We start from the raw sequence: 18463 nt of genomic DNA on the forward strand, positions 1-18463 counted from the left end.
ATGTCACGCATCCAGCGACGGCTGCCGGTGGCCAATAACTTGTCCACTGGCTACGTGATGTCCATCCAGAAACAGCCAGTGGAGTGGGAGTGGGCAGTCACTACTGTTGTTTATGGCCACGAACGGCTGACAGTAGCTAATTCAATTAAAAATTCCCGGTAGCTTCATAGTATCTCCGTTGCCCAATAAATCCCTTGTGTTGCTTTCGATTTCGTTTAATTTGTATATAATTATCGATCAGTCAACGTTCTTACAGGAGAACTGGCCAGGCTCCCCTGGCCTACGCTGCTCCTGCTCCAGTCGTGACCGCCACCAGCAGCCAAGTGATCGCCAGGAACTACAATGGAATCGCCGCCGCTCCAGTGATTGCTCCCGTGGCTGCTCCAGTGGTCGCCAAGTACGCAGCTGCTCCTCTGGCTGCTCCTTTGGCCTATTCCTCCCCCTTGGCTTACTCCTCCCCCTTGGCTTACTCCGCCCCCCTTAGCTACGCCGCTGCTCACGCACCACTATTTATCTAAATCAAACTGTGATCACCTACGAGAATACATATAAATTTATTATAAACGAATATTGCCACAAAGATGTTTGCTTTTTAGATGGATTAGTAAATAACAATTGGTTATTTAAAATGCCGTTCTTGGTTTAAGCATCATTAGACTAAATCGAGAAAGAAAGGTCAATAATAAGTGTCAGATAATTAAAGGGTTATAGCCTTTTAAATGCATGAAAAACTACTATGAAAAAATTTCATATTTCCGGAGTTGCAAGATATTTTTGCTTCCCCCCGGAAATTATCAATTTATTATACCCGTTACTTGAAGAGTAAAAGGTTATACTAGATTCGTCGGAAAGTATGTAACAGGCAAAAGGAAGCGTTTCCGACTCCATAAAGTATATGTATTCTTGATCAAGATCACTAGCCGAGTCGATCTAGACATGTCCGTGTGTCCGTCTGTCTGTCTGTCCGGATGAACGCTGAGATCTCGGAAACTATAAGAGCTGGGCTATTTAGATTTTGCATGCAGATTCCTGATCTTCTTACGCAGCGAAAGTTTGTTTCAGGAAACGCCCACAAACCGCGCAACACTGTGGCTCCTACAGTTTTGATGCTAGAATAAAAATTTTAACTGAAATTTATTGTTCTCATCAATACCGATCGATTGACCCAAATACAAGTTTTCCACGCCCATTTTAACGCCCACAAACCGCCCACAAACTTAAAAAAAGCGTTAATATGAACGTGGATATCTCGGAAACTATCTAAAATATAGAATTGGGATCTCAGATTTAGATTCCGTAGCCATGTACGCAGCCCACGTTTGTTACGCGAATATGCCACGCCCACTCTAACGCCCACAAAACGCACAAACCTGTGACGCCCATAGATAAAAAATTATAACTTAAATATATTGGTCTCGTCAATACCTATCGATTGCCACGCCCACTCTAACGCCCATAACGCGTAACGCATTTTAATCTCGATTTGCTGCTTGCATATCTCCATTTCCCTTTGGTCCCTTTTGTTGAGTAACGGGTATCTGATAGTCGAGGTACTCGACTATAGCGTTCTTCCTTGTTTTATTTATAATTAATATTTTTTATTTACTAAGCTTTTACAAAATAGTTAGAAAATGTGGGCAACATACAGATTTTAGCGTTATGGGTGTTAGAGTGGGCAGGGATATTTTTTTTAGATCATCGATAGGTCTTGTTTAAATCTTTATTCTAGCAATATAATCGTTGGCGCCACAGTTTATGCGGCTTGCACTGAGAACACAGCGTTCACCCGGACACAGGGACATGGCTATATCGACTCGGCCAGTGATATTGATCGAGTATGTACTGTCCCCAAACGCAGTACACCCTACTAGTATGTTACAGAGTTGCCATGACTTTTTATAAATAGGGTAATAACTCTAGACTTTAGCAATTCAACAGCCTCGTTGTTGTTGTTGTTGAGCACCTGATTACCAGCTAACCAAGTTTTCCAGCAGTTTAGGGAATATCCTAAACAAAACTTCAATTAAAAACTTTTTTCGATAGGGATCAAACGACAATTGCTAACGCAGCCACACTAATAGAGTTGTTGAAAACTTGACGGCTGACAATTCAGTATAATATTTTTTCTCGCACGGTGTCACGTCTGTCGGAAATAAAAGTTATTACTCCGTCGAATTGGTAAAGAAATACGCCTGACTGCAGGAATTCATCTGATTCAGGCTCAGAGGAGGACGAACAGTTTACAAAACACTTGATCAGCGATGATATGCGGACGAAGGTTACTTCAGTTGACATTGAGGACAAAGGTAAATTAAGAAGCAGCAATGATGAAAGGACAAATGGATGAATTCTGATTTTAAGAATTCTCTGGACAGGTAGACCCTTTACTAATTATTTCAGTGCAAAATGAATTTATATCGTACGTTTTTTTTCCATTTAGCGCCTTAGTACCAACGGAAGATCCAGAAATAAACAAACCCTTACAAACAGACATCTCCTCTGAACTCATTTTGTCCTGATAAGTCATATGTATTAAATAAGGTAAATAACTTAGTTTTTAAAACCATTTTAATACCCCGATTCTAGAAGCGTCGCCCGACAAGTTTTGTATTTATAGGGTCGTTTTGAATTTTGACATCCGGGGAATCCCTGGATATTTGAAAGCACTTCAAGGGCCTGAAGGAGGGCTTGGTGCCGCAGTCGGAAGCAGAGTGGCATCTATGTTATATGGAATGTCAGAAGAAATTTCTACCTCAAAAAGAACTGGAATGCATGATTTCCGAGGGGTCTTCCTTAAAATTAATTCTTTAAGAAAATAATGCTGCGGGTGCACTTTCCAACTGGAAAATAGACGGCAAGTCTATCAATGATACCTAGTATCGTCACGTTCATGGTGGAGAAATCGTCCTTGATCACATAACTATTGATGAGAAAGTCGAGCGGACCCTGGAGATCACAGCGATATTGAAGAGTTTGATGAGCTATTGAGCTTAGCAAAAGACCACGAGACAAATCGAGACGTCCTTATCGACCTGTTAGAGCCCAAATTTCTTGTTCCGACGCAGGCAACGGATGTTATGGTAACTGAAGAATTAACTCTATAAATCGATGCTGTGGACCAACAATTTTAATTTTAAGAGTGTCGGCTTGGAATTGGACCTCAATGGAAACTCTTAACCGCTAATGAATGTGCATTGTCCCGCAGATATTCATCCAGGATAGTCAAGACCCCCAGATTAACAAACACAAACATTGTAAAAAGTCTATCAATGATACCTATTGAGCTATTGAGCTTAGCAAAAGACCACGAGACAAATCGAGACGTCCTTATCGACCTGTTAGAGCCCAAATTTCTTGTTCCGACGCAGGCAACGGATGTTATGGTAACTGAAGAATTAACTCTATAAATCGATGCTGTGGACCAACAATTTTAATTTTAAGAGTGTCGGCTTGGAATTGGACCTCAATGGAAACTCTTAACCGCTAATGAATGTGCATTGTCCCGCAGATATTCATCCAGGATAGTCAAGACCCCCAGATTAACAAACACAAACATTGTAAAAAGTCTATCAATGATACCTAGTATCGTCACGTTCATGGTGGAGAAATCGTCCTTGATCACATAACTATTGATGAGAAAGTCGAGCGGACCCTGGAGATCACAGCGATATTGAAGAGTTTGATGAGCTATTGAGCTTAGCAAAAGACCACGAGACAAATCGAGACGTCCTTATCGACCTGTTAGAGCCCAAATTTCTTGTTCCGACGCAGGCAACGGATGTTATGGTAACTGAAGAATTAACTCTATAAATCGATGCTGTGGAGCCGCTGTTCACGGGAAGTTTTTCTGAAGACGACGTGATAACTGTTAAAGAAGTTTAACTGAATAAGCTTAGACCAGAGCGTCCCGTTTTTCTTGATGGTAAAGATATTGGATCATTCCTGCCGAAACTCCAAGGTTAGGCAGCAATTCAGGATTGACTTCAGCAGTGTAGTAACACGATTCCCCAGCAACTGCAATTCATAATCAATTACGGGAGTGCTAAGCTACCGTCCTCGGAACCAGAAACCATTATTTTGGAAAGCGAGCTTGCCAAGGAGCAGATGAAGTCCAAAGTCCAGGAAAGTGCATCAGAATGTCTCCCTCTGAGGACGAATGGCAGAATGGATTCACAGCTTTTCTCGATGACTTCGAGGATATCATTGACCAAAATATGTCGGAGTACAGGAACCCGCAAGCCAAAAGACTCCGCTCCAAGTGGAACCGGTAATATGGCTTCAAGTCGGCGAAACATTTGGGGAGAATGTTGGTTGTTTCGCCCTTACCAGTTCATCTGGAGCAGGTTCTCCCGAAGATCAGGTAAGGGCGGAAACACCAACGTTCGCCCCAAACGCTCCGCGGCCTTGAAATTATATTGCTGATTCCACATGAAGAGGAGTTCTTTGGCTTCCGGATCCCTGTAATTCCACATGTTTTGGTCCGCGACGTCCTCGTAGTCCTCGTGGCGAACTGTAAAGCTATTCTGCCACCCATTCTCCTGGGGAAGCAAACTGATGCACCATCGTTGACATCGGGGCCTCATCTGCTCCTTGGCTATCTCGCTTTCGAAAACAATGGCTACTGGTTCAGTGAACGGTAGCCTAGCACTCGTCATTAATTATACATTGAAGTTCCTGGGAAATTTGTTAATTCACAAGAAGAGCGCCTCTTTAGCTATTTAGAGATGCTCATCGGCAAAAAGAACCAAAATTTATCGGATGTCATTTTGAAAAGCTTGTTACTTTTAAAGCAAATAAATGTTTTACAAATATAAAGATTTCTCTTGGTTGGATATTTTAAAAAGCTTTGAAATGTATTGTTCCGTGACACCACAAATTAAATTTTAGTTGCAAACCTAATAAAGCTCATTTTATTATAACAACGCTTATTCTTTGAATCCTCAAAGCTACAACAAACTAAGATTCAAATTAATAGTCAGCTTTAAACGGTTTCTAAATTTAATGGTACTTTTACTTCTAGTCAATTCGCGACTTATTTAAATCCTTGGTTAAAAAATACTAATTTTTAGTTAACAAGAAAGTATCCTTTTAAAAAAATTATGCTAGTTAGAATATTGTACCTAATATTACTTTTTGGGGTTGTATTTTTCACTAGCATTACTTTTTGCATTCTTACGAAATACATATGTTATTAAGATATATTTTCAGTAGCATAACTTTGGGTCATCTTAGTAATGGCATTACTTTTGGGACTCAATAGAATTACTTTTTGAAAATCTAATAAAATGAATTTTTAGTATCATTATTTTTTTGGTAATCTAACAAAATGGTTTATGTAGAACACTTTTTCCATTGCAATTGTTTTTTTAATAGCAGTATTTTGTTCAATGCCGATTGTTTTTATTAGCAATAATATTTTAATTATGTATATATATTTCAACTGCGGGAAGCACCAATAAAATATTTAATAATAATAATAATAAATTCTGAGTCAAAAAGTTCTTTGTACGGGTAGGAACGGTAAATATATTTCCATTTAAGGCTGGGAAGCTAGAACCATTTCCGTATTTATAACATTTGAATTTTCTTCAATTTACCGCCGTAGTGCCCATAGAAGATCCAGAAATAATTAAACCGGTTGCCCTGGGAAGTTATATGTAGTAAATTATGTAAGTAATTTAAGTTTTTGAAACCATTTTAGTGCGCTTATTTTAAAATCGAGGACCAACAATTTTAATTTTAAGAGTGTCGGCTTGGAATTGGACCTCAATGGAAACTCTTAACCGCTAATGAATGTGCATTGTCCCGCAGATATTCATCCAGGATAGTCAAGACCCCCAGATTAACAAACACAAACATTGTAAAAACTTGCATTCAATTTCAACAGTTTTGTAATTTCGTCAATTATAATATATCACATTTTACATTTGATTAAATGAAGAGAGGTGCTGGATCAGCGGCGTAGCTAAGGGGGGCGGAGTAGGCCAAGGGGGAGTAGTAAGCCAAAGATGAAGAATAGGCCAAAGGAGCAGCTGCGTTCTTGGCGACCACTGGAGCAGCGACAATATCATTGTGCTTTTTAAATATATATGGTAGTCTCCTGTGCACTGCCGTCCACAGTAACATTTTTATATCCCCAAGCTACTTACACGGAATTATGGAAGTGAATTCTATTAATGATTGCGCAATCATGGAACATTTTTTTGTTTCTTTCGGTACATTTTTCGAGCCTTTAATAACTAGCTGAAAGCAGGAACAGTTTCTTCAACACTTCATCCGCCTCAGCCGTGGTCATGGGAAACACTGGCATCATTCCCGATTCAAAAAGTCTAGCCGTCATTCCGGGCATTTCCTTGTTCCTGTCGCACTTCGATCACACCCGACATATATGCCCAACATCTATGTCAGATGTGATCGAAGTGCGATATCAGATAGGCTGGATATGAGTCAATGGCATTGTGATGATTATCAACTGAAGAAGTAGCGCAATGTTGGCCGAAACCCAAAGCGATATCGTGACGAAGACTATCGAAATGGTGAATTTCAAGGCTCTTACACTCATATACTTACGTTACTTTTACGGTGCCAACTAACCTTGGACCGTAAATTTGCAGATATTTAGTGAGGTCTGCGCCCTTTCCTCAGAACCACTCCTTCGTGAAATGAACTTCGTCTAATATGTGAATAAGGAAATGTGCGGAGTCTCAGCTAGACTCTACGAGTCGGGAATGATCCAAGTATTTGCCATGACCACGGCTGAGGGAGACGAAATGCTGAAGAAACTGTACCTGCTTTCGGCTAGTTATTAAAGGGTATTTTGACATGTTTCTGTTAATGACATCCTCAAGGTGAAATGTGGAGCTAGTCTGCCAATCATTCTCCGGGGGACACGATTTGATGCACCTTCCTGGACATCAGGGCTTTATCTGCTCCTTGGCTATCTCTCGTTTAAGATCAATGGCTCTTGGTTTCGTGGGCGTTAGCTTGGCACTCTTCTCATGGACTAGAAATGGCATATGATGGGGATGGTGTCAGAAGTTGCTGTAATTAACGAGCTTAGTGTCATTACCGATGGCAGCAGGTTTTGGCACCGACCTGCGTTCTATCGGCTCCTGTTTCACCTTGTAATTGTTGGGTAATCGGCGGGGCTTGACTATCCTAGATGAATTTGGTGGGGGCATTGGATTCTTGTCGACGATCACTTGCGGCGACGTTTTTAAAATCGGTGTACTAAAATTTTGTTTTATTAATCAAGTTATTTACCTATTTTAGTGCAGATAGCTTACCAGGTCAAAAGAAGTACAGAGGAGGTGTCTGTTTGCAAGGGCTAAGGGGTTTTCTCGATCTACTGTCGGCACTAAAGCGCTTAATGGAAGAAAATCGATGTTGTAAGTACGGAAAACACTATCATCACAGTGCCTACCTGTCCAAAGACTTCTTTGACTAAGAATTCATACGCTTGTCCTTGTCCTTCGTTGGCATCATGTCTTTATGGCTTGCTTAGCGTCCCTCATTGCGGCTGCCTAATGTACTGCTGTTCCACTGTCATATGAAGTAATCTTCTTCAGCATATCATCGCTGAAAATTACTTTTATAAACTCCTCTTGTAGTCAGGGGTATGTCCTTTCAAATTTTAAGGAGTATCCACTTTAATTTTCAGCGGACGTGATAACGTGCAAGAAAAAATATTGTACTGAATTGTCAGACGTCAATTTTTCAACAACAACAACTCTTTCAGTGTGGCTGCCTTAGCAATTGACGTTGGATAATCCCAAGCTAAAACAGTTCTTAATAGAACAAGAAATAACGCTAGATTCTAGTGCCTTGACTATCAGATATGCAAGCAGCAAAGCGCCACCTACCCTCGATTTCAATATACTGTTTAGGGTAGGTATTGACGATATGTATCGAATTGGCGTATGCATTTCAGTTAAAATTTTTTTCTACCATGAAAATTGTGATGACCACATTTTTGGGCGGCTTGTGGGCGTCAGAGTGGTCTTGGCATGTTTACTAACAAAGCTAAGGGATCTAAACCTGAATTCCCAGTTCTCTACCTTAATAGTTTCCAAGATATCGGCGTTCAAATTAACTATTTTTTCAAGTTTGTGGGCCACAGTTTTGGGCGCTTCAAGGGCGCCAGAGTGGGTGGCGCATGTTGGCGTAACAAAATATGGAATTTATATCGGAAATCTCAACCTTCTAGCTTATTTAGTTTCCGAGATCACAGCGTTCACACGGACAGACGGACATGGCTAGATCGACTCGGCTGGTAATGCCAATCAAGAATATATTTTATTTATGGAGTCGGAGACACTTCCTTCTACCTATTACATACTTTTTCCCAAATTATAAATTAAAATTATAAAAATTATAATTATGTTTAGGATATTCCCTAAAATGCAGCAAATCTTGGTCTGCTGGTGATCATGTGCTTCATACAATCTCAATTTTTAAACACTTTAGCAATTTAACAACATCGAACCTGTTAAATTGCTGAAATCTAGAGCTATTACAGTACTTCATATAGAAGACATGGAAACTGTGTAACATTTTAGTGTCATTAGTAAGCATTTTTATACCCATTACTAGTAGAGTAAAAAGTATATAGTTTTTTGGGTAAAGTGTGCAACAGGTAGAAGAAAGAGTTTCCGATTCCATAAAGTACATATACAATATATATTCTTGATTAATATCACTAACCGAATCGATCTGGCCATGTCCGTGTGAACGCTGTGATCTCGATACCTATCAACTGACCTAATAAAAGTTTGCCACGCCCATTTTAACGCCCAAAAACAATATATTGAATTCGCGGGGGCTCTTTACCATCTCGCAATCTCTGGCGCTGCGTATGAAGATAAGGAATCTAAATCTGAAGTCCCAACTCTCAACCTTTGTCGAGCTATAAGCGTTCATATGGACGGTATATGGGCGTAAGAGTGGGCGCGGCACATTCGCGAAACGAACCAAGTTAGGGGCGGGATATTAAAACAAGTCATTTCTTTTTTACCAACCCATATAAAAACTAAACTCTTTGTGGCAACATTTGTTTATATTATATTTATATGTATTTTCCTAGGTGATCACAGTTTGATTTAGATAAACAGTGGTGCGTGAGCAGCGGCGTAGCTAAGGGGGGCGGAGTAAGCCAAGGGGGAGGAGTAAGCCAAGGGGGAGGAATAGGCCAAAGGAGCAGCCAGAGGAGCAGCTGCGTACTTGGCGACCACTGGAGCAGCCACGGGGGCAATCACAGGAGCGGCGGCGATTCCATTGTAGTTCCTGGCGATCACCTGGCTGCTGGTGGCGGTCACGACTGGAGCAGGGGCAGCGTAGGCCAGGGGAGCAGTGTAGGCCAGAGGAGCACCCAGGAGTCCGGGCTTGGCAGCAACGCAGGCAATGATGGCCAGGATGACAACAGCCTGTGGACAAGCCAATTGAGTTAATATAATCCTCTGAAGTTGCTTCTTTGAAGAACTTACGTATTTGAACATGATGGCTAAATTTCTTTGATTTGCTTCTTCGGAAGGCTAGAAACTGTTTGATGTCCAATTGCTCTTGGTCAAGCATATTTATACCCAAAACCTTGACTCATGTGCGCATTCAGTTCATTTAAATGCTGCGGCAGTCTCCCGTTACCGTTTGCACTTTACCATACTTTATGTGATTTCCCGCTGCTGAATGTGGAATATCTGTTGGTGGCCAATGGATTCAATGGCCTGAGGTCACAGAGGCATTCGTTGGTGTATAAATAGCGACATAAAGTGTTGAACGACGTCACACAAGTTCAAGTTTTCGAATCGAAAGCACCACAAATCAACCATCACAATGTTCAAATCCGTAAGTTTGAAGATTTGATATTGAGTCTAGTTTTCTAACTGTTTTATCCTTAGGCTGTTGTCTTCCTTGCCATAGTTGCCTGCGTTGCTGCCAAGCCCGGTCTCCTGGGTGCTCCTCTGGCCTACTCTGCTCCCCTGGCCTACTCTGCTCCCCTGGCCTACGCTGCCCCTGCTCCAGTCGTGACCGCCACCAGCAGCCAGGTGATCGCCAGGAACTACAATGGAATCGCCGCCGCTCCAGTGATTGCTCCCGTGGCTGCTCCTGTGGCGTACTCCTCTCCCCTGGCTTATTCCTCACCTTTGACCTACAGTGTCCTGCCAGCTGCTCCGGTCCTTGTCTAAGCCTTAAAACAAATAAAAATTTCAATCCAACTCGAATTTCTCCTCCTTTCTCGGCTTCTGCTAATTGGATTTACCGCTGGCATACCAAGACCTCCGATGCCCACTGCCTGCTGATGGGACATTTAAAAGTTTTCAGATGCTCGTCACGTAATGGCGATAAAAATTATTGTCAGCTCAGCGGCAGCAGCTGCCGTCCAATGTTTGTTACATTAAATTGTGCGAAATTGATTTGTATTCGGGGTCTACTATTTGGTTCAGCTTTGAGTACAGGGCATGGCAATTATGTCAAGGTCAAAGAGTGATCCTTGATTTTCCAGTAATAGGAAGTTCCAATCATCTTGATGATGACTTTAGAGGCCAACTGCCAAGTTGCAGCAATTTCAAAGGAGCACTTTTCATAAATAGGGTTTCTAAATTGTAACTTCTGGTTTTTTGCATTTGGGGCGAAGGTTTAATTTATTGTACAAAGGTTAGATAAGTTCGCATTCAAAGTAGTTCGACATAACTGTGGAATTACCTATGGATCAATATTAAATATTTCTTAAAATTCTCTCCAGTGCATAAAGTAAAACTACATGACATTTAAATAAATTGTTTCTTGAAAGTCAGAAGGCATCAAAACACACAGTTATTTTCTTAAGTTCGAAGTAAGACGCTAAATTTTGGTTTTCATAGAAACGGTCTAGCCATGTATGTAAGGCTTGGCTTGCCGTAGATGTCGTCTTTATCTGGTAAAAATTAGCTAACCTAATTTAAAATACTCACAAAAGAAGAAGTAGATAAAATCAACAAAGAATATATGTTTTAATTTTATTTGTTTATTTTTTGTGCCTTTGAAAGTAATAACAAGAATTTAAAAAGCAGAAACTTGAAAGCATTTTGTGCCCGCCAGCAAAGGGCCAGCTAACCAGGCAAACCAACTTGGGTGGCTTCCTAAGGCCGATCTTGTGGTAAGCACAAGGGTTAAGAAGTTAAAAGTGATACCACCAAGCCAAGCGGAACCTCTGGAGCGCAAAAAACTTACCGCATCCTGAAACGACTAGCCAGCAACACCATCAGAGGGGACCAGTAATCAATGGAGGATTTCAAGAAAGTCCAAGAAAGTCATAAAAGACTTCAAGATTGCTAGGCTTGCTACGACGGCATCAGGCGGCAGATGTCGATAAAAGTGACGGAACCAGTCAGCAACAAGGAAGAACGATATAGTCGAGTACCTCGACTATCAGATACCCGTTACTCAGCTAAAGAGACCAAAGGGAAATGGAGATATGCAAGCAGCAAAGCGAGATTAAAATACGCCACCTACCGGCGGTAGACAGATTTAAGCGTTATGGGCGTTAAAGTGGACGCGGCAAATTTTTTTTGGATCAATCGATAGGTATGAAAATTGTGGGGGTCACAGGTTTGTGCGGTTTGTGGGCGTGGCAAAATTTTTTTTGAATCAATCGGTAGGTACTGACGAGACCAATACATTTCAGTTAAAATTTGTTATCTAGCATAAAAACTGTGGGCGCCACAGGCTTGGGCGGTTTGTGGGCGTTAAAGTGGGTCGCTCGATAGGTATTGATGAGAACAATACACTTCAGTCAAAATTTGTATTCTAGCATCAAAACTGTAGGAGTAGTTTTGGGCGGTTTGTGGGCGTAAGAGTGGGCGTGGCACATTTCTTAAACAAACTTGCGCTGCGTAAGAAACTCAGGAATCTTCAACCCAATTTCAATAGCCTAGCTCTAATAGTTTCCGAGATCTCAGCGTTCATACGGACAGACGGACATGGCTAGATCGACTCGGCTAGTGATCCTGATCAAGAATATATATACTTTATGGGGTCGGAAACGCTTCCTTCTGCCTGTTACATACTTTCCGACGAATTTAGTATACCCTTTCACTCTACGAGTAACGGGTATAAAAAGGCCAAAACGACCAACGGATCGAAAGAAAGGTTGAAAAGTTAACTTGGAGAACGGCCTCTAAGAGATGTAGAATTACTTTCGGAAGGGACTATCTACCAGCGATGCCGCCAGCAATATGTCTAAAGTTTCGGCCCAGAATGCGAGTACAAAGAATATGTTCTCTATTGGTACGTTGTGCGTTTAGCACGGTATTACAGGACGCGGAGTCGGAAATGTCAGAAATTATACCGACGTGTTAGCAATGGAGATCCCCTCAAAAAACGGAGGGGATCTTAACTAGCAAGAGGGGTTAATAAATAGTAGCAAAATACGATGGATGTCTAAGCCTTTGTCAGTTCAAACCTTAAAAATTTACGAATAAATTTGAGCGTGGACTTTAGGAGGGCGCCAGCGGCTTGTAACTTGGTGGATATTCTGCTTGACTCAGAAATCAGAAGAAAATTGATCTGCTGTATGGAACATGACATTTTTCAGCCGGCGAAAAAGTACTTAAAGTAAACTTTTCCGTAAAACCGGGGATGGGGTGATGTTTTTACTGGGGTAGAATCCCGAACCTGGACAAGCTATCTCAGCTACGAGTTGGCTCTCGATGCTTTGATATCAGCTCTTAAAAAAAAAACTCTACATCAGTGGAGCGCTCCACACTATCCACTCTACCTAAATGCGATCCTAAACCTTGATCCTGGACCTGCTGGCCAAGGGCTGGGAAACAGCGATAGCACTGAGGCCGCGCGAAGCAGCATTCTTCACAACAGGCTCAACTCGGCACCTCCAAATTAAAGAAAATTGCATCCCACACAAAATTGACTACGTACCACGATTTATATAAAATGAACACTCAGGGTGCTAAAATCAAGTACAAACAGTCTTGACTTAAAGACCAATTCAAGATTCTGAATTTATGATTCGGTCTTAAAATGGTAAGCATGAAAACGTTCTTAAATCAAGACTTTTGTACTTGATTTTGGCACGGTGTTTTTCTCTGAGTTAACTATTGACCTTTAGTCAACTTCAGCTTTAGTCAACTTCACTTCTACTATTGTAGCGCGCCAAGGAGGTAAATTTTATATGGTGAATTTATTTTGTCAAATTTAAAATCATTTTTCGTCAAATCATTCTTTGTTCAATAAAAAAAAAATTCGAATTAAAAATTAAAAAAATTAAAAAAATTTAAAATGAAATACATTTGCCTCCTCCGTTCTCTTTAGCTTTAATTACTCAAATTTCTTTTTTTTTTCCTTTTTTACTTTTACCTTAACCTTACCCTAAAATAAGATAATAATACCTTTGGATCGGTGTATTCGATGTATCGATCGGACTATCGTAGCAGATTAACCAATTAACTCAACTGTAGCGTTCATTCCAGTATCACCTTAGAATGTTTCGACCTTGACATAGAAATATAAATAATTAGGGCATTTTACTCAATTACTACACGCATTCAGAATAACACTTTGAAGAAACTTTTATTCCAGTTGAACAGTTTTGTAATTTCTTCAATTTAATATTATATCACATTTTATTTGATTAGATGAAGAGAGGTGCGTGAGCAGCGGCGTAGCTAAGGGGGGCGGAGTAGGCCAAGGGGGAGGAATAGGCCAAAGGAGCAGCCAGAGGAGCAGCTGCGTACTTGGCGACCACTGGAGCAGCCACGGGAGCAATCACTGGAGCGGCGGCGATTCCATTGTAGTTCCTGGCGATCACCTGGCTGCTGGTGGCGGTCACGACTGGAGCAGGGGCAGTGTAGGCCAGGGGAGCAGAGTAGGCCAGGGGAGCAGAGTAGGCCAGGGGAGCACCCAGGAGACCGGGCTTGGCAGCAACGCAGGCAATGATGGCAAGGATAACAACAGCCTAAGGATAAAACAGTTAGAAAACTAGACTCAACATCAAATCTTCAAACTCACGGATTTGAACATTGTGATGGTTGATTTTTAGTGCTTTCGATTCGAAAACTTGAACTTGAGTGATGTCGTTCAACACATTGTGTCGCTATTTATACACCAAAGACTGCGTCTGTGACCTCAGGCCATCGAATCCATTGGCCACCAACAGATATTCCACATTCAGCAGTGGGAAATCACATAAAGTATGGTAAAGTGCAAACGGTAACGGGAGACTGCCGCAGCATTTAAATGAACTGAATGCGCACATGAGTCAGAGTGGAGTAAGGTTTTGGGTATAAATATGCTCCACCAAGAGCAGTTGGACATCAAACAGTTTCTAGCCTTCCGAAGAAGCAAATCAAAGAAATATAGCCACCATGTTCAAATACGTAAGTTAACTGAGGAAGCTACTTCCAAGGATTGTATTAACTCAATTGGTTTATCCACAGGCTGTTGTCATCCTGGCCATCGTTGCCTGCGTTGCTGCCAAGCCCGGTCTCCTGGGTGCTCCTCTGGCCTACACTGCTCCCCTAGCCTACTCTGCTCCGCTGGCCTACACTGCCCCTGCTCCAGTCGTGACCGCCACCAGCAGCCAAGTGATCGCCAGGAACTACAATGGAATCGCCGCCGCTCCAGTGATTGCTCCCGTGGCTGCTCCAGTCCTCGCTAAGTACGCAGCTGCTCCTTTGGCTGCTCCTTTGGCCTATTCCTCCCCCTTGGCTTACTCCTCCCCCTTGGCTTACTCCGCCCCCCTTAGCTACGCCGCTGCTCACGCACCACTGCTTATTTAAATCAAACTGTGATCACCTAGGAAAATACATATAAATATAATGTAAACGAATGTTGCCACAAAGAGTTTAGTTTTTTATATGGGTTGGTAAAAAGAAATGTCTTGTTTTAATATCCCGCCCCTAACTTAAACATAATTTTAGTAAATTTAGGTTGTTACGCGAATGTGCCATGCCCACCTTAACGCCCACTAACCGTCCATATGAACGCTGATATCTCGAACGCTGATTTCTCTCACTAGATCGATTCGGCTAGTGATATTGATCAAGAATATATATTGCATATGTACTTCATGGGATCGGAAACACTTTCTTCTACCTGTTCCACACTTAACCCAAAAAACTGTTAAAAAAAATGTAAACGCCCACAAACCGCCTACAAACTTTAAAAAATCGTTAACTTGAACGCCGATATCTTCAAAACTAATAAGATAGAGAATTGGGAATTCAGATTTAAATCTCATAGCTTTGTTAGCAAACATACCACGCCCACTCTGACGCCCAGAAGCCGCCAAAACTGTGGCCAACACAATTTTCATAATAGAAAACAAATTTTAACTAAAATGTATTTGCCAAGTCAATACTTATCATCAATACCTACCCTAAACAATATATTGAAATCGAGGGTAGGTGGCGCTTCACAATATCGCTTTGCTGCTTGCATATCTGATAGTCGAGGCACTAGAGTCGAGTCTAGCGTCCTTTCTTGTCTTATTAAGAACTGTTTCAGCTAGGGATTATCAAACGGCAGCCACACTGAAAGAGTTGTTGTTGTTGAAAAATTTGACGTCTGACAATTCAGTACAATATTTTTTTTCGCACGTGATAACGCTGAAAATTAAAGTGGATACCCTTTAGAACTTGGAAGGACATACCCCTGACTACAAGAGGAGTTTATAAAAGTCTTTTTCAGCGATGATAAGCTCAAGAAGATTACTTTATATGACAGTGGAACAACAGTACATTAGGCAGCCGCAATGAAGGACGCTAAGCAAGCCATAAAGACATGATGCCAACGAAGGCATCAAACAAGTCTTTGGACAGGTAGGCACTGTGATGATAGTGTTTTCCGTACTTACAGCTTCGATTTTCTTCCATTAAGCGCCTTAGTTCCGACAGTAGATCGAGAAAACCCCTTAGTCCTAGCAAACAGACACCTCCTCTGTACTTCTTTTGACCTGGTAAGCTATCTGCACTAAAATAGGTAAATAACTTGATTAATAAGACATAATTTTAGTACACCGATTTTAAAAACGTCGCCGCAAGTGATCGTCGACAAGAATCCAATGCCCCCACCAAATTCATCTAGGATAGTCAAGCCCCGCCGATTACCCAACAATTACAAGGTGAAACAGGAGCCGATAGAACGCAGGTCGGTGCCAAAACCTGCTGCCATCGGTAATGACACTAAGCTCGTTAATTACAGCAACTTCTGACACCATCCCCATCATATGCCATTTCTAGTCCATGAGAAGAGTGCCAAGCTAACGCCCACGAAACCAAGAGCCATTGATCTTAAACGAGAGATAGCCAAGGAGCAGATAAAGCCCTGATGTCCAGGAAGGTGCATCAAATCGTGTCCCCCGGAGAATGATTGGCAGACTAGCTCCACATTTCACCTTGAGGATGTCATTAACAGAAACATGTCAAAATACCCTTTAATAACTAGCCGAAAGCAGGTACAGTTTCTTCAGCATTTCGTCTCCCTCAGCCGTGGTCATGGCAAATACTTGGATCATTCCCGACTCGTAGAGTCTAGCTGAGACTCCGCACATTTCCTTATTCACATATTAGACGAAGTTCATTTCACGAAGGAGTGGTTCTGAGGAAAGGGCGCAGACCTCACTAAATATCTGCAAATTTACGGTCCAAGGTTAGTTGGCACCGTAAAAGTAACGTAAGTATATGAGTGTAAGAGCCTTGAAATTCACCATTTCGATAGTCTTCGTCACGATATCGCTTTGGGTTTCGGCCAACATTGCGCTACTTCTTCAGTTGATAATCATCACAATGCCATTGACTCATATCCAGCCTATCTGATATCGCACTTCGATCACATCTGACATAGATGTTGGGCATATATGTCGGGTGTGATCGAAGTGCGACAGGAACAAGGAAATGCCCGGAATGACGGCTACACTTTTTAAATCGGGAATGATGCCAGTGTTTCCCATGACCACGGCTGAGGCGGATGAAGTGTTGAAGAAACTGTTCCTGCTTTCGGCTAGTTATTAAAGGCTCGAAAAATGTACCGAAATAAACAAAAAAATGTTCCATGATTGCGCAATCATTAATAGAATTCACTTCCATAATTCCATGTAAGTAGCTTGGGGATATAAAAATGATACTGTGGACGGCAGTGCACAGGAGACTACCATATATATTTAAAAAGCACAATGATATCGTCGCTGCTCCAGTGGTCGCCAAGAACGCAGCTGCTCCTTTGGCCTATTCTTCATCTTTGGCTTACTACTCCCCCTTGGCCTACTCCGCCCCCCTTAGCTACGCCGCTGATCCAGCACCTCTCTTCATTTAATCAAATGTAAAATGTGATATATTATAATTGACGAAATTACAAAACTGTTGAAATTGAATGCAAGTTTTTACAATGTTTGTGTTTGTTAATCTGGGGGTCTTGACTATCCTGGATGAATATCTGCGGGACAATGCACATTCATTAGCGGTTAAGAGTTTCCATTGAGGTCCAATTCCAAGCCGACACTCTTAAAATTAAAATTGTTGGTCCTCGATTTTAAAATAAGGGCACTAAAATGGTTTCAAAAACTTAAATTACTTACATAATTTACTACATATAACTTCCCAGGGCAACCGGTTTAATTATTTCTGGATCTTCTATGGGCACTACGGCGGTAAATTGAAGAAAATTCAAATGTTATAAATACGGAAATGGTTCTAGCTTCCCAGCCTTAAATGGAAATATATTTACCGTTCCTACCCGTACAAAGAACTTTTTGACTCAGAATTTATTATTATTATTATTAAATATTTTATTGGTGCTTCCCGCAGTTGAAATATATATACATAATTAAAATATTATTGTTAATAAAAACAATCGGCATTGAACAAAATACTGCTATTAAAAAAACAATTGCAATGGAAAAAGTGTTCTACATAAACCATTTTGTTAGATTACCAAAAAAATAATGATACTAAAAATTCATTTTATTAGATTTTCAAAAAGCAATTCTATTGAGTCCCAAAAGTAATGCCATTACTAAGATGACCCAAAGTTATGCTACTGAAAATATATCTTAATAACATATGTATTTCGTAAGAATGCAAAAAGTAATGCTAGTGAAAAATACAACCCCAAAAAGTAATATTAGGTACAATATTCTAACTAGCATAATTTTTTTAAAAGGATACTTTCTTGTTAACTAAAAATTAGTATTTTTTAACCAAGGATTTAAATAAGTCGCGAATTGACTAGAAGTAGAAGTACCATTAAATTTAGAAACCGTTTAAAGCTGACTATTAATTTGAATCTTAGTTTGTTGTAGCTTTGAGGATTCAAAGAATAAGCGTTGTTATAATAAAATGAGCTTTATTAGGTTTGCAACTAAAATTTAATTTGTGGTGTCACGGAACAATACATTTCAAAGCTTTTTAAAATATCCAACCAAGAGAAATCTTTATATTTGTAAAACATTTATTTGCTTTAAAAGTAACAAGCTTTT

The 18463-nt window shown here is 40.8% G+C and overlaps 5 protein-coding genes and 1 long non-coding RNA gene across 6 annotated transcripts; 4 read left to right on the forward strand and 2 right to left on the reverse strand.

Annotated features, from left to right (window-relative positions):
* LOC118877530 (cuticle protein 38-like) lies at window positions 1-518 on the forward strand. The gene is made up of 2 exons (XM_070996947.1): window positions 1-83; window positions 257-518. The coding sequence occupies exons 1-2, from the start codon at window positions 1-3 to the stop codon at window positions 516-518; spliced, it is 345 nt and encodes a 114-aa protein (XP_070853048.1).
* A 1562-nt stretch (window positions 519-2080) lies between these two features.
* On the forward strand, window positions 2081-3112 carry LOC136116922 (uncharacterized). The gene is made up of 3 exons (XR_010654014.2): window positions 2081-2375; window positions 2441-2541; window positions 2604-3112. It is a non-coding gene; the product is annotated as an uncharacterized lncRNA (long non-coding RNA).
* Window positions 3113-9036: 5924 nt separating this feature from the next.
* LOC118877529 (cuticle protein 70, isoforms A and B-like) lies at window positions 9037-9618 on the reverse strand. Its single transcript, XM_065864203.2, has 2 exons — window positions 9483-9618; window positions 9037-9422 (listed from the first exon to the last, which is right to left on the reverse strand). The coding sequence occupies exons 1-2, from the start codon at window positions 9492-9494 to the stop codon at window positions 9099-9101; spliced, it is 336 nt and encodes a 111-aa protein (XP_065720275.2). The 5' UTR covers window positions 9495-9618; the 3' UTR covers window positions 9037-9098.
* Window positions 9619-9781: 163 nt separating this feature from the next.
* LOC108006595 (cuticle protein 21-like) lies at window positions 9782-10269 on the forward strand. Its single transcript, XM_017070120.4, has 2 exons — window positions 9782-9840; window positions 9894-10269. Exons 1-2 carry the CDS (start codon window positions 9829-9831, stop codon window positions 10179-10181), a joined length of 300 nt encoding a protein of 99 aa, XP_016925609.4. The 5' UTR covers window positions 9782-9828; the 3' UTR covers window positions 10182-10269.
* A 3272-nt stretch (window positions 10270-13541) lies between these two features.
* On the reverse strand, window positions 13542-14081 carry LOC118877535 (cuticle protein 70, isoforms A and B-like). Its single transcript, XM_036816585.3, has 2 exons — window positions 13999-14081; window positions 13542-13945 (listed from the first exon to the last, which is right to left on the reverse strand). Exons 1-2 carry the CDS (start codon window positions 14008-14010, stop codon window positions 13622-13624), a joined length of 336 nt encoding a protein of 111 aa, XP_036672480.3. The 5' UTR covers window positions 14011-14081; the 3' UTR covers window positions 13542-13621.
* Window positions 14082-14265: 184 nt separating this feature from the next.
* LOC118877237 (cuticle protein 70, isoforms A and B-like) lies at window positions 14266-14830 on the forward strand. The gene is made up of 2 exons (XM_036814773.3): window positions 14266-14366; window positions 14427-14830. The coding sequence occupies exons 1-2, from the start codon at window positions 14355-14357 to the stop codon at window positions 14766-14768; spliced, it is 354 nt and encodes a 117-aa protein (XP_036670668.3). The 5' UTR covers window positions 14266-14354; the 3' UTR covers window positions 14769-14830.
* The last annotated feature ends 3633 nt before the right edge of the window (window positions 14831-18463 follow it).

The sequence above is a fragment of the Drosophila suzukii genome, chromosome 3, assembly GCF_043229965.1.
Source record: "Drosophila suzukii chromosome 3, CBGP_Dsuzu_IsoJpt1.0, whole genome shotgun sequence".
Lineage (NCBI taxonomy): Eukaryota > Metazoa > Arthropoda > Insecta > Diptera > Drosophilidae > Drosophila > Drosophila suzukii.

Bases quoted from the DNA above. Each gene is read 5' to 3' on its own strand.
- LOC118877530 (XM_070996947.1), top strand. From the start codon at position 1: ATGTCACGCATCCAGCGACGGCTGCCGGTGGCCAATAACTTGTCCACT. The intron at 84-256 runs GTGGGAGTGGGC...ACGTTCTTACAG, and splicing joins ATCCAGAAACAGCCAGTGGA to GAGAACTGGCCAGGCTCCCC.